Source organism: Thunnus maccoyii, chromosome 7 (genome assembly GCF_910596095.1).
Source record: "Thunnus maccoyii chromosome 7, fThuMac1.1, whole genome shotgun sequence".
Classification (NCBI taxonomy): domain Eukaryota; kingdom Metazoa; phylum Chordata; class Actinopteri; order Scombriformes; family Scombridae; genus Thunnus; species Thunnus maccoyii.
The window spans coordinates 10292624-10307039 of record NC_056539.1 but is presented as its reverse complement, the minus strand read 5'-3'; the positions used below and the strand labels follow the sequence as shown (position 1 = coordinate 10307039).

Sequence of the window (14416 nt, the reverse complement as noted above, 5' to 3'; positions counted from 1 at the left end):
AAACTCACCTGAATAAAATAGATGATGTATGTTTATGGATAATCCACTTAATTAAATACCCAACAAATTAAGGTTGTAATGGTGTAATAGACCCAGAGATATTAAAAGGAGAGCTGCCCTGGTAGAAAGTATTTAAAAGAAATTCTGTCATCTTAGGCTATATATTGTCATATTATCCAACCCTACAGTAACAGTTGTGGAGAGCTAAGTTGGGTGTTTTTTTTGTTTTTGTTTTTTTTTTTACTAACTTGATTTGATGTTTGATGCTGTCAAGAAAACAGCATCCAATGGTTGGCCCACTGTGCCGGGTGTTTTGGCTTTAGTCACATTTATCTCTCACTTACACGTCCGCACACACAATCACAGAATCCTGTCCCTGACAAGACAATATATCGTGATAGTTTCTCCTACATATATGGCATGCAGTGTCACTGCGTAGTAGTAAATAGTGTTTGCTTGGTCTCCATGAGGAGGTTTTAGTGCCATGGGCTTGACTTTTGCCAGTCCTCGGAGGCTCATAGAGGAAGACATAGAGATCATATCAGTTTCCTCTAAACATTACTGCTCTGACTGACTGCTCTGTTGCTCTGTATTGTTAGTCTGCCCTTTCCTTGTTAATAGTCCGTGCAGGGAATGACCACAGACATCAGTGCTGCTGCCAGCTCCACACTTCCTCTGCTTCCTCCCCCCCCTCAACTCCTTTCCCTCTTTCCCCCGCTCATCTGTCACCATGCACAGGTCGCCTAGTCTTCAGCAGCAGAGTTGAACTTGGGCTGGGCTGCTTGCCCGCTCCCATTTGGGCTACAAATCAGGCTGAAGCCAACACACACACAAAAACTGTAGGCTAGTGCTTTACCCACACGTGACAGGCTGCTGCTCTGGGATCCTGCCACATGCCGCTACTCACAAGCTTGGCACCGCAGCCTCTCTTGGATTTGTTTGATGGATAACTAGATACTGTTATCAAGACCAGTAGCACCATTATATTGATTTTTGGTAAGATTATTTTTTTTCTTGTATTTATTCATTTTTCATTTTGAATGCTGCTTCTAGCTGTAGGTCTGGGCTACAGGAAAGTGTTAATTGTAGGTGTTATCTAGTTCTGTGACAGTTGTATACCAAGTGTTTATGTGTCACTGGAGGATGTGCCAGGAGAAAAGACAGAGGCAGGGACAGGCCTGAACAGCCTGTCTGTAAAGCTTGAGCTCTAATTATCAACCCAGAGACCTGTAGGGATCGAGGGAGAAGGGGAGAAAGAGAGAGGGAGGCAAGTACATCTAAAAAAAGCATAATCACACCCCACGGTGCAAGCTGCTGCTACGACACTGATTTAGAACTAGTGGAATTTCACAAACAGGGTAGACGGATCTCTCTAAACTAGGTTTAGGTGTGCGTGTGGTTGTTTGCATTTATACCATGATCTGGGTGAATACTCTTTTCTGATTGGCCGGCAGGTGTGCGTTACAAGCGTGTATTGCACACGTAGTTCTGCTCAAGTTTAATCACCGTTCTAAATTCATCCGCTACCCAACCTGTAACCATAGCAACATTAAAGAGCACAGCTGTCAAAGCTTACTCGTTATGAAGTTTTGAAGAATGGGACGCAGCAGAGGAAAAAGAAATGGAGAAGAAAAGAAAGAAACCAAGTGAAAAAAGGAACTGACACCTGAAGAGCTTAAATGAAGAGAGGGATGAGATTAAGACAAAAAAGGTAATAAATAAAATGGGCAGTTAATATACTGAGAGACTTTCTCTACTAAAAACAAAAGACTGATTTGGAGACATACTCTGCGGTTATGCTTAATGACACCTTATGTGAATTTTATGCCTCAGTGCAGGCCGGCGGTGAGTACAGTGTGGCAAGTTGTCATGGCAACGGTAAGCTCCTGCTTCATAACCTTTCGATTTTGAGTGCAAAACTTTCACCAAAAATTTGCGAATGCTTTTATTTTATATTGTTGGCAAATGACCATTGTATAAGCGGGATAATCAACTTGCAGGTGTACGTTAAACTGTTTTAAGGCGTGACGTGGAGGAGATGAACCACCCGTTGCAAAGCGGATAATCACCTACTCGTTGATTATCCTTTACTTAATTTGATGTTACTGCTTAACATCCATCAGGTCTTTTGTACTGTATGAATCAGCTGATCAGCACTTCACCACAAACCACAGCTGACAAACCTGGTGATGGTGTTTAATTGTCCATGTAAATTATAGTTGTTGGCCTTTACGGCTGAAAATGAAGCTTTCTTTATGTATCAAAACGAAATACTAAAGTGTGACAGTTTAAAAAAACAAACTGACAACTCAAACACATTTCATTAGTCAGCACAGATATAATGTAGAAGTTGTTTTTTTTCTATTATTCTACATAGAAAATCAACATAGTTGTTGAAGAAAAGACAAATAGACATTGAATTTCATGTTGTTTTGTCACATCTTGTCAGACCTTGCAGCTTATTCAATTGAGAACTACACAATAAATCATAAATGACTGTACTTCTGAGAGATTGTTATACAGTATATCGATATCATTTACATATTAATTTGTTTCTGTTGTCAGGCGTCGGAAGTAGGGTGAAATTCGATCACAGCTCATAAATACAACTTTCATCAGCGGTCATTACAATTGCTCTGCACATAAAATCATTATTTTGTGATAACTACATGGTTTGACAAAATGAACAAACATACAGGTCAATGACGGCAGCAGTGCTGTGAGATCGGCTATAGTGACATTTAAAGTGAGTGATCACAGAGAAAGTTAGAGGTCGTCCCCCATCTGCTGCCGTAGGCGATCATATCATCTATCAGTGATCTCTGGTAACGACAGCAGAACAATATGAAATACAGAAGATTGCCCAACCCTGATCTCCTGGTGAATCCAAGTACACACAACTCTATGACTAACAACTAAGATAAGCCAAATAGCTTAAAAAACAAACAGCGCTAAAATATCACCATTAAGATGGATTCAGAAAAGAAAATGATTAAGGATCTTCATTGAATTTAGCTGCTGCTGCAACTTCCCTTGTTTCTAACCTCAGTGTTTAGCTGTAGTGTAAATTATGTGGCATTATTGGTGGTAACACTTATCCTAGTACCACTCAATGTTACAAACTATATTTCAAGGTGATATTTCATTTGCCTTCACTTTTAGAAATAATGTCCCAAACATTATGGCTTTCCTTTTATCGGCAGTCTTTTTCATTGTAAATCTTTCGGTCAATAAATGTCATGTTTTTTCAATTGGTTATGTTGAAACACGCATACCAAACTCTATCTGTCTATACATGACTACTGCATATAAGTCTTGTATCTTATTATCATATATTCTACATTCAAGTTCAAAACTGTGAAGGAAATCTTCATAACTTCAAAAATGATTACTTGCACATATGCTCCTCATGAATTTACATGCATTTTCGTACAGAAATAGATCTCACATGGGATGTACAGTAGCCATAACAGAATATACCATCTATGGTAAAAGCCACATACCGTACAGCTGCAGGAGTGCTGGCATGTTTTTTATTCTAATTCAAGCACTGGTGATGAACAAAGAATGGATGGGGGAAAATCTTAGTTTTAGTTGATATAAGTAGGTCGTCATTTATCATGTTTGATACCAAGGGTGTAGTGGAGAAGGGTGTCAACTGTGCACCAAAATGAGCTACTAGATATTATTTTAATTTGCACTCTTAGACAGTTTTCTACATTGTCTGCACCCTTGCCTTTGATATCACTGGGTGCTCTGTTTTCCCACTAGATCCTGCTTCTCTCCAGTCAGACAGGCCTAAATATTCATGAACTGATGGCTCAGTATGTTAGAGGGTAGAGCACAGTTGGTTCAGTGTCGGGGTGGAATAAGTCTGTGGTGTCAATGGGTTCATTACCTATTGATTTTCTAAAAAATGCTCTTACTGTGAAGTGATATGGCAGCATGAAACTATTTTCTTCTTTGGCATCATGCTGCCGTGATTAATCAGATATGTAGGCTTCTCCCTTGGAAGGACGAGTATATCTGTGACGCAGAGGTATCTTCTCACTTCCGTTTGTGTGTGTGTGTGTGTTAAGCCAGAAACCAGAGCCATATTCGCTAAGCAACAGGGATACTACCATATGGTGTAAGCTGTCTCAGCAAACCATGTGATTCCTCAAAATTATAAACCTGTTCAGTGTGTGAGAATTAACTTTAAGAAACACCCTGTTCAGAGATGACAGTTGGAGAGCCTTGGGCAAAAACAGTTATTCAAAATTTGAGCAAATGGAGCATGTGGATTTTATGTAGTGCTGGGTATCGTTTAAAAAATTACAATACCAGTACCAATAGTAGTACCCTTAAAGTGATAGATACAGATAACAATAGAGTACTTCGTTCAGTACCTTCAAATGTTTTGATAGCATCTTGGCAAGCTGGACCGCTAGTTTCAATAGTACTTGGTACTGGGTTATTTTGGTCGATTCCTTTACAGGTATCAAGTACTGCCCTAATACCCAGCCCTAATTTTATAAACGTAGTCTTCTGTTTTCCCTCCGCCCTTTCTACAGTTATACTCGCGTAAACAGTCTGTTCCAAACTTCTATTGTTCCAAACTACAATAGAGCCGCCTCTGTCTGCTTAAACCCCATTCAGACCGACTCAGTGTCACAGGTCAAACCTGCATCAGGGATTATCTGTATTGATCAACACATGTTAGTCGACCCTCCTCCTGACCAGAGTTGAATGCTGCCCACTAGGACTGCAATTATTTTCATTGTTGATTAATCTGTCGATTGTTTTCTTAATTTATCGATTAATCGTTCAGTCCATAAAATGTCTGGAAATGGTGAAAAATCTCGATCACTGTTTCACAAAACCCAAGGGGACGTCTTCGAATGACTTCTTTTGTCCCGACCAACAGTCCACAACCCAAAGGTATTCAGTTTACCATATAAAAGACTAAATAAAGCAGCAAATATTCACATTTAAGAAGCTGGGATCAGAATTTGGACTTTTTTTTTCCTTTAAAAAATGACTCCAAACAATTAAGCAATTACCACAGTTGCTGATTGAGTCAATAGTTCAACTAATCATTGCAGCTCTACTGCCTACTTTTGGTGAACTGGTGTTGCTACCAGGAACAGAAATTAATTCAACTATACCGACGTTTAAATGCCATTTAACTAACTTGCTGAAACAAGAGTGAGAGAGGCAGAGATCAAGAGAGTGGGAGCAGACAGATGGTGAGTGAGAGGTTAAACTGAAACTTAACTTTTATCTATATTATTTGATGTAATTCTCAGGTTTATCTGTGAAGTGTATGGAACCACTAACAGTGAGAAGCAGGGCTATATGAATGTTACTATATGAATGCAAACACATGTTGAGAAGGCCCATGCATATGTGTGTGTGTACTGTCTGAAAGGGATATTATTGACCTCCAGAACAGTCTGAACATCAGTGGCATGTTAAGTGATGGTGGGCTGTTAGTCATGTTCCCTCTACACACACACACACACACACACACACCATTGTCCTTATGCTGTCAATCCCACCAACCTCTGTTCGTACAGCCAACCTGCTGAGTGAAAGCAGTGTATATCGAACTGCTGTGACATGCAGCCACATGCTGTGTTACTGTGTGTATGTGCAGGTTATTAGAGAGTGTGTGTGATCAGCCCGGCCCCTCTTAGTTCCAGATCAATAGTGTTCTCCCCTGCAGGCTTGACTACAGCCCAGCGAAAGTGAGAACCTCAATCTAGTCTTCAATGGCATAGCATAACTGAAACACTACTGACCAGCTCTCTGGTGATTTAAAAGGATACACAAAATATATAAAAGTTAGAGGTAAGATTATTCTTTTGGTTCCTGTAAACAGAATTGAGAGGGTAATGAGGGTAGTTGCAGTAGGCCCACATTTCATATTTTAAAACCTGATCCTGCTTTGTAGCTAATGTTGAAGGTACAAGATGTTTACAGGTTTAGCTCTGTACAATGTTTCCCCTTCTTAAGACAATGAGGCCTGTAACAATATTTTTATATATGTCAAGTTAATTGCCTTTAAAATGACAGCTTTGACTTTGACTTTGTAGGCTCCTAACAGTGGGGATGCTCTTGCTTAGGGTGTACAGTGTAATTAGGTTGCAGACAGTTTGTGTGTACTAAAGAGGAAAAAAAAAGAAGGTACAGCTTAATGGACTGTCACACCCCTCACTGCTCAGCTCAACACACTGACCCACTTTGGCTCCCTGACTTTGGTGCATCTGCGACATGCTTTTCAAATACATCAGGTCCTGCCGCTGCCAGGCAAAAATAGTATGCACATGCTCGTACAGCGCATGCATTATACAGACAGTGGCGGAGAGCAGGTATCCAAAAGTGGGAAGGAAGGAAGAAATTTATCCTCTTCTATTCCCTTTTTTTAAAAAAAAGATTGTGCAGTGAAAAGGCCAGGACTTTAATCTTGTACTTTTTGTTCATAATTATGAGGTCTTGTTGTGAGCGTGACGCAGAAGGACATTTCTGGTGCTCTCACTCACAGTGGGAGCAGATTGAGAAGCGAGGCTTGCAGGGCTGTTAGGTGTCAAAGACAGGCCTGCAGTGCTGCAGGCAGGGACTGGCAGAGCTGTCACAACCGTCTCTGTCGCACAACACTCTGTAACGCTGACAGTTACACAAATCTCACATGTCTGATCCTTTATTCAGGCTCACAGCATGTGACTTTTTCTTGGTTACACACTTTAGGTACATTTCTGTAAAGGGGCACATAAAGTTTGGTCCCACCCACCCACACACACACACTAATCCTTTATGTTTGTTTGTGTGTGTGTGTGTGTGTGTGTGTGTGTGTGTGTGTGTGTGTGGTAGCTTGCGCCTGGTGTTGAGACAGAAATGTGTTTGTGAGTAAACATGTATACACATACAAAAGTAAATGGGATTAAGGCTGGAGCAGTCTGGTGTGCTGTGTCTTTGAATGCCAGGTTCTTACAGTGTTACCCTACATAGGACCATCTGTGATGCACCGCCACCATTTTGTCCAATAATATATGATCAAAATTTAATTATTCAACTTGTGTTAAAAAGCTCTGCCATATTGCACAGCTGCTGTTAATTGGTCAAGATGAGGCTATTGGTAAAGTTTTAAAAGCACTTTTACCTGTGTATTATCAGCCATCAAATCAGATGATAACATTCATTCATGTGGATGGGATTAATAATCCAGGAAGATGTGATTTATTAAATACTTCCTGTGCTTCTTGGAATCAATTTACTAATCGATTCAGATTATATTGTGTGTTTCGATTTATTTGTAATTATCTCCTCTGTGTGCAGGCAAAGGAATAGTGGACTACTGTTCCCTCCATCGTCAAAAACAGTTTCTCATAGAGCTGCAACAATTAGTTGATTATTCAATTAGTCTGTTGACAGAAAATTAATCACTAGCTATCTTAAAATCAATTAATCATTTTGTCATTTGTCGTATGTCATTTTTTAAAGAAAAAAATAAGAAAATTCTCTCATTCCAGCTTCTTAAATGTGAAATATTTTCTGGTTTTCTATAGTCTTCTGTGACAGTAAACTGAATATTTTTGTGTTTTGGACTGTTGGTCAGGACAAAAGGAGGCATTTGATGTTGCGCTTTGGTAAACAGTGATTAGCGTTTTCATCATTGTCTGACATGGACTACTAATAGATTAATCGATAAAATAATAAACAGATTAATTGATGATGAAAATAATTGTTAGTTGCAGCCCTACTGTCTTATATGCAGTGTATATACTCTTTTTTTTTATTCACTTGTTTGTCTTCTGGAAAATATCCTTATTGTTAACTAATCAGTGCAGACATATCTCTGCTCTGAAATAAGGTCGAGGTGAAGAGGGAAGGGACGGGAGATGAGCGGCATAGGGAGGACAGAGGACGTGCAGAGTGGAGGTGGTTCAGACCTGTTTTCAGAGCGACTAGGGACAGGAATGTAAAGGGTCAGTGCAGGATGTGGAATGTGTTGTCACATGCACAAATACGCCTGCATGTGCATGACGACACACAAACACTTGCTAATTCGCATTGTGCCCCTCGGTAACAAGGCCCGTTAGGCAGCCTGTGCCTCTGTGTTTGGAGCTGCAGCATGTGAATGTCAAATAGCAGTCTGGAAGCAGGAGTAGAGGGAGAGAGAGAGACAGCCGAATCAGAGAGGCCTGATTCAACAGCACCTGCTACACAGTGTAATGAGTCACATTTAGCTTAACAGCGACACATCCTCTCCTACGAGCTCCAACAGGAGTCAATCCACTTTCTGTCACTCTTCCTCTATTATTCTCCACTTCCTTCTCTAATTCCTTTCAAATTGTCCCAAAGTCTTATCCTCGCCATGCCAAAACATTTTCATCCTGACATTCCCAGCGTTTCCTAATCATTATTCATGTTATACGCCTTCGGCCAGGCATATAAATATTCCCCAGTGAGTGAAACACGAGGACTCAACCATGTACAATTATGTCATCAAACTCGGCTCACTGTCAGAGGTACACAGATCTTTCCAAGAGGAGAGAGGGGGGGCTCTTACATCAGGGTCACTGGTTACTTAGGATTGGATAGGGAGGATAGTGAGTCAGAAGGAGGGGGTGTTGTTGCTCTCTGTGTTTAGGAAGTTTTATAGCTGGAGGTGTGGGCGTCGTGAGGAGCTGTAAGGTTTAATGTAAGCTGGTCCAGGATTGTGGGAATCATGGCTGACAAGCAGCTCAGACAGAGCAAAATGACTAACATGAGACAAGCAGAAACAGACTTATGCCAGCGGATGTTTATACTACTCTATATAGGCAGATCAACGCTCCGCTGTGTGACAGTGACACACGACTACAGTGAGCATGGCATGTGGAAAAGACAGGTATCTGCTGTTTGCACTGTTACCTTTGTGTACAAAGAGATGTTATTCCTCTATTCCTCGTTCAAAAACGTGTTGTTCCTCAGGGCTGTTAAAACCTAACGGAGTTGAAGCTCTGGGACAGTGTTTTCTTGGTCGGATGTGATCTTTGAAAGAATGTTGAGGCGTATGTCAGCAAAGGTTTAAAGTTTACTTTGGTGAGTGGAAATCTTAATCCACTGTTTGTTCTGCTCTTGAGCTTTGTACCCCTATCCACCATGATAACAACCTGGAGCGGATGAGAAGATCTTAGCCCCTACCTGATGGCTAAAGGCCAACTACTGTCTGCCAGCATGAGCATGCAGCATTAGTCTAGAGCAGAGTCCCACACAGTCCCAACACACAGGCTTTTATCCCTTAGAGTAGTGAGACACCTACTGGCTGATGTGAGTCATAAGTAGTCGGAGCTCCACAGACCAAATGGGGTTTATACTTAATGCATGAAGTTGGCTGCAAACAGTCTGGGGTGTATAAGAATCCCAAACACACAAATTTTGAGTATTTAAGTAAGTTTTTGCTATGAATTAATTAATAAAAATATAAACTGAACTAAAGTTGTGAGTTAAATGATTATTTGTTCGTATGGTAGATTACTGTATAACTCAAAAACAAAACCAGCACACTTGCCATGATTGGACCAGGGTTGTCTGTTCAAAACAGATCCAGCATTACACTCAGAGCCTGAAAGACGTAGCGTTTCAGATTCAGTCAATATTAGATTCATGTCTTGTTTTTTTTGACTGTTTCGGGGTCAGTTCAAGCACATGTAGGTGTTAGAGTGGTCATAGTAAATTCAGGCACACAACGGTAATGTGATTACAGGTGATCAATGAGGCCACATAAGTATCATCGCCATAAATACCTTTAGCAGTGCAGTTGAGGTATACAGGCGCTCTCCTGGTCACATGTGTGAGGGAAGATTTACAGAGAATTTGTTTGTTGTGAAGCTTAATTCTGTCAAACTGTTCCCCTCATTTTTTTTACAGTAGTGAGCTCATGATGACCAGGTTGTTAAAACCAGCAAAGTATCCATAAGAATAGTGGCTACACATCTTGTCATTTTATTGGGTGATGATTTGTTACACCAATCAGACGAGCCATTTGATTTTTGGCTGTGTGTGTCACTGGTGGATGCATGGGTCATGTTCAGAAGAATCACACTGCCTTCCTCTCTGTCTCTCTTCCTTTTTTTTCTCTCTCTTGTTCTTTTCACTTTCACACAGACAGCAGCAGGCTAACCTCACCTCCAGCACTATGCGCATCTGACACACGACTGGTAAGTATGACCTTGTCTGTGCATGGACAGCTTGTTTTGGTAAATTGTGGTTGCAGCACAGGAATGTCTGTGTGCCTGCTGGGTTGTAGGATTACCTTGGCACATGATTACAGGCTGACTTATCAGAGTTTCAGGAGCAAATATTGCTTATTTTGTTAGATGTAGATGGAATCCAACAAACTATAAATTAGTGTTTTTACAAATTGACTTAGAGAAGAGTTATAGAGTAAGTTGATTTGCATGTGTATTTAGTGTGTTCTTTTCAACAGAAAGGGCTCTTGCATGTCTTTAAATGTGTATATATTCACATTTATTGCAGTGTTCACTAACTTTAAAAACCCTGGGCTGCATGCATGTGTGTGTGACAACTGTAACCCCAAGTGATATTTTACATCATTGTCCAGGGAGAAAAGGATAAGACATACACAGGTATTGGAGCAGGAAGGTAATTACAGATGTATGACTCTATAAACAGACAGGCTGGCTATTGCTTCCAGTGTAATTATGTACCGCTGTCAAACAATGTGAGAGAAGTTGACATGATGTATTGGTGTTTGTTTTTGGCTCAGCAGAGTGCAGCTGTGGAAGGAAGCTAATGGTTCTTAAAGCACAGGCCATTTCAGCTCGAGCCTTGAGCCAGCCAAAAAGACAGACAGACCGACCGACACACACACACACACACACACACACACACACACACACACACACACACACACACACACACACACACACACACACACACACACACACACACACACACACACACTCAAAGAGGCCTGCATTGTCAATTACACAGAGATGCTTTCGCTGGCCTTCGCTATTCTGAGCAGCTCCTTATTTTTCATTAGTGTCTCTGTGTGCTTTTGGCAAAGAATAGTCTCTGAACTGTTTTCAGACTTGGCCAGTGAGGATTATGCAGAAACTTTAAAATATCCTAATAAAGAATCATACACAAAATTTCAATCTATCTGTAAAAGAAGTAGACGGACTCTCCAACCTTACGTTAATGTTGCATAAGATCATCAAATGTTTAAATAATCTGTTGTTGTTTCTACATACATCTATTCACATAGGTGTATGTAGATTGGGATATTTATGGACGTGGATACTTGTTTTATTTTTTTTCCAGCTACCATTATTTAACACTTTGTGAGACATGAGGAAAAATGTCAGACATACTGATGAAGACAACAAAAATGGCACTTGTGCCGCATTCAGTAATTGATGCTCATGCCAAAACATTTTGTCATAATAATTAGTGACAATGTACCAATGATTTGCTAGTTAAAGCTTTCAATACTTTTTGTGTTTTGACATTTGAAAGACCATTTCAAAACAGCGCTTTCAGCTCTGATAGCTTGTATTGTGCAGTTCTTAGTTATAGTTATATGTTTGCGTTAATCAGTTGTATGCTACTGACCGTAGCATGAATGGCATACATGAGTGTGGTATGAGTACTTAAATTCTCAGTATTAACTAATCCACTTAACAACAACTTGTCAGTCAGATCAGTTTTGAAAAGAAGACTAACATGTGAGTAAACTTGGCTTGGCTGTGAGTGACCCTGGTGAATTTCCGGATGTACAGTTCCTGCTCTGCTAAACATTTGACAAAAGGAAAAAGAGACAAATTGAGACACAGAGTGGCAGCAGGTCATACTCTCGTGTCGGGTGTAAGCTGTTTAGTGTTGTGGCTTTTACTGACAGCTGCTTTCTCCAAACCCCTTTCACAGAAGATCTCTTCCTGATACTCAGCCTAAGCTCCTTCTGTTCTGTTCTCTCTCCTGTGTAGTAAATGACAGGCTGTGAAAGTGTACGTCCGTATGGCCTGCTGGGACAATAGCCGAACCTGTCAACACTTTCATCGCCATCTCAAGTTCAATCAACTCAACTCATTTTCTCGGGGTGAATTCAGTTCAGTTGTCAAGTCAGTAGCCCATAATAGTGTGAATCTTAGAATACTGAAGTCAGTTTAATTCAGCCAGAAGGTGGTGCTGCTGCTACAAGCTGAAGGATCAATCTGTTCTACATGCAGGTGATAATGATCAAGCTGATCCAAAGTTTATTCACATTTTGTGTGTGTTTGTTTGTGTTTGTGTGTGTGTGTGTGTGTGTGTGTGTGTGTGTGTGTGTGTGTGTGTGTGTGTGTGTGTGTGTGTGTGTGTGTGTGTGTGTGTGTGTGTGTGTGTGTGTGTGTGTGTGTGTGTCTTCCTTCAAGAGGGCCAGGCGGGCTTTGCTGCAGCTGAGGATGATGAATGGTCTCCTGCGCTAGAGCTAGATGGTGTGGGAATGATGGACCTCCCTAATGGCCAATCAAGCATCACCACCACCGCTGCAACAGTCTCTGAGGTGAGGCCACGCCCACCCGTCAGACCTCTCCAAACGCTTTTCAAAATTCATCCTCTGCATGCTGCTCCGTCTCTCAACATAGAGAGCTTAAGTATATGATTATTTGTTTTTGTTTTTTTCCTACTGAAATATTACGCCAACACATTTTCAGCCTTTTCTGTTAATGCTACTAACACTGTGGTTGTTTAACCCTCTCAAACCTTGCATACCCATATTTAAGGTTTGAGAATATAAATATCTTCTTTTTGTCCTGACCATAACCAACCAGGTCCATAAACCAAAGATCACAGCAGACACAGATAATTTTTTTTCTTAAAAAATTACTTGAAACGATTAATTGATTTTCAAAATACTGATGATTAATTTTCTGTCAATCGATTAATTGTTGTAGCTCTTTCTCCACCTCTCATCTCTAGCTGATAACCTTGTTATTCACAGCACAGTCATTAATTCTTATTTCTCTGTTACCTTACCTCAGTTGTTACCTTTATAATATACAGGAACTGTGTGTGTGTTTGTTTGTTGTCTTCCAGAGGAGCAGCAGCTCAGAGTCTCTCAGTGATAAAGGTTCTTCAGAACTGAAGAAGAGCTTTGATGCTGTTGTGTTTGATGTGCTGAAGGTCACTCCTGAAGAATATGCAGTAAGTGAAGCTCTTAGTGTGTTTCTCGTCTGGTTAACCTGTATGCATGCGTGTTTAAAAATGAAACGTTCAGTAAGCAGAAATGTGATGTGCTGACTTGAGACAGGAGGAGATGGGATGGTAGAAGAGGAAATGGGGTCAGAGTTTGGATCAGTAATAATTGATGTTTGGCGGTGACAAGCAGGCACTGATAGATTTCCTCTGGCTGGCTCTGCACAAACTTTCCATGGCACCTCTGAACAAACAGGAGTCACATTTCTGTTTAATTAGTTAATTACCTTGTTTTGAGCAATAATTCTGCTCAGGATTTTTCCACAATTTCTCAAATGAAAGTTGTTTTTCCTCTTGATGCCTATAATCTGATTTTAATGCTTTGTTTATTCATTGGCCTGCCCGATTTAGCCACAAGAGGGCACTCTCTATCTTCTTTGCTTTCAAGCATTTTCATTTGACATCTCCTCTTTAGTATATCAACACATTTAAAAGTGCTATGAGTAAAGGTAAAATGGCCTTTTTAATGGATTTTGTACATTTGAAGACTAATATTTGTTTCCTATGCAATATATATGTATTGCATATGCATGATGAAAAATGATATTTTGCCAGTGTGGCATGATTTGAACATAGCAGTTAACTAACAGGTGTTGAATTTGTCTCCTCCAGGGCCAGATTACACTCATGGATGCTCCTGTGTTCAAAGCCATCCAGCCAGAGGTGAGCTGCCTTTGAATCTGTACAGAGACCACTTTTAAACATATTGTGATTTTTTTTTTTTGTTGGTTCAGGAGTGACTTATCTAAAATTGTATGTGACAAAGACTGATACATGGACTCTTACATCTGAAATTATGCAACAAGAACACACATAGTCAAACAGAAAATATACATAATTATATGCATATGTATATTTAAGGATTTACTCTCTCTATTTGCTGCCTTTCTGCAGTTAATATCCCTGCATCATGCAGTGCTATGAGCAGCTGTGATCAGCGCTCCCACGCAGAGCTGCATATCACATTTAAGTAGAAAAATGATACCTGCGTCTCACTCAGTAATGCGGTCTGTTGCCTCAGTGAGACCCTTTTCTCTTTTGGACTGTTAGACCCTTCCTGACACCAGTCATGGATAACCTGTGTTTAGGCTTGGCCACTGTGGGCTTATAAAAGCAGCATATAGACCACAGCACAATGCTGTGTGGTACAGGCTGACTCCTGCTATTGCATATGTGCAACACTTGCTTGTCT

At 40.5% G+C, this 14416-nt stretch overlaps 1 protein-coding gene across 11 annotated transcripts in view; it reads left to right on the top strand.

The window, feature by feature from the left end:
• The window catches only part of ralgps2 (Ral GEF with PH domain and SH3 binding motif 2), an 81249-nt gene that overhangs the window by 12088 nt on the left and 54745 nt on the right, over positions 1 to 14416 (top strand). For 2 of the 11 annotated variants that reach the window (XM_042416030.1, XM_042416033.1), the window contains exons 2-6: positions 10132 to 10184; positions 11976 to 12088; positions 12402 to 12532; positions 13066 to 13173; positions 13837 to 13887. In XM_042416030.1, coding sequence (XP_042271964.1) covers positions 12007 to 12088; positions 12402 to 12532; positions 13066 to 13173; positions 13837 to 13887 — 372 coding nt within the window. In that variant the 5' untranslated portion in view covers positions 10132 to 10184; positions 11976 to 12006. Of the gene's footprint in view, positions 1 to 10131; positions 10185 to 10588; positions 10614 to 11975; positions 12089 to 12401; positions 12533 to 13065; positions 13174 to 13836; positions 13888 to 14416 lie in introns of those variants that run through there. The other 9 variants (XM_042416031.1, XM_042416032.1, XM_042416035.1 and 6 more) reach the window with 9 other exon arrangements.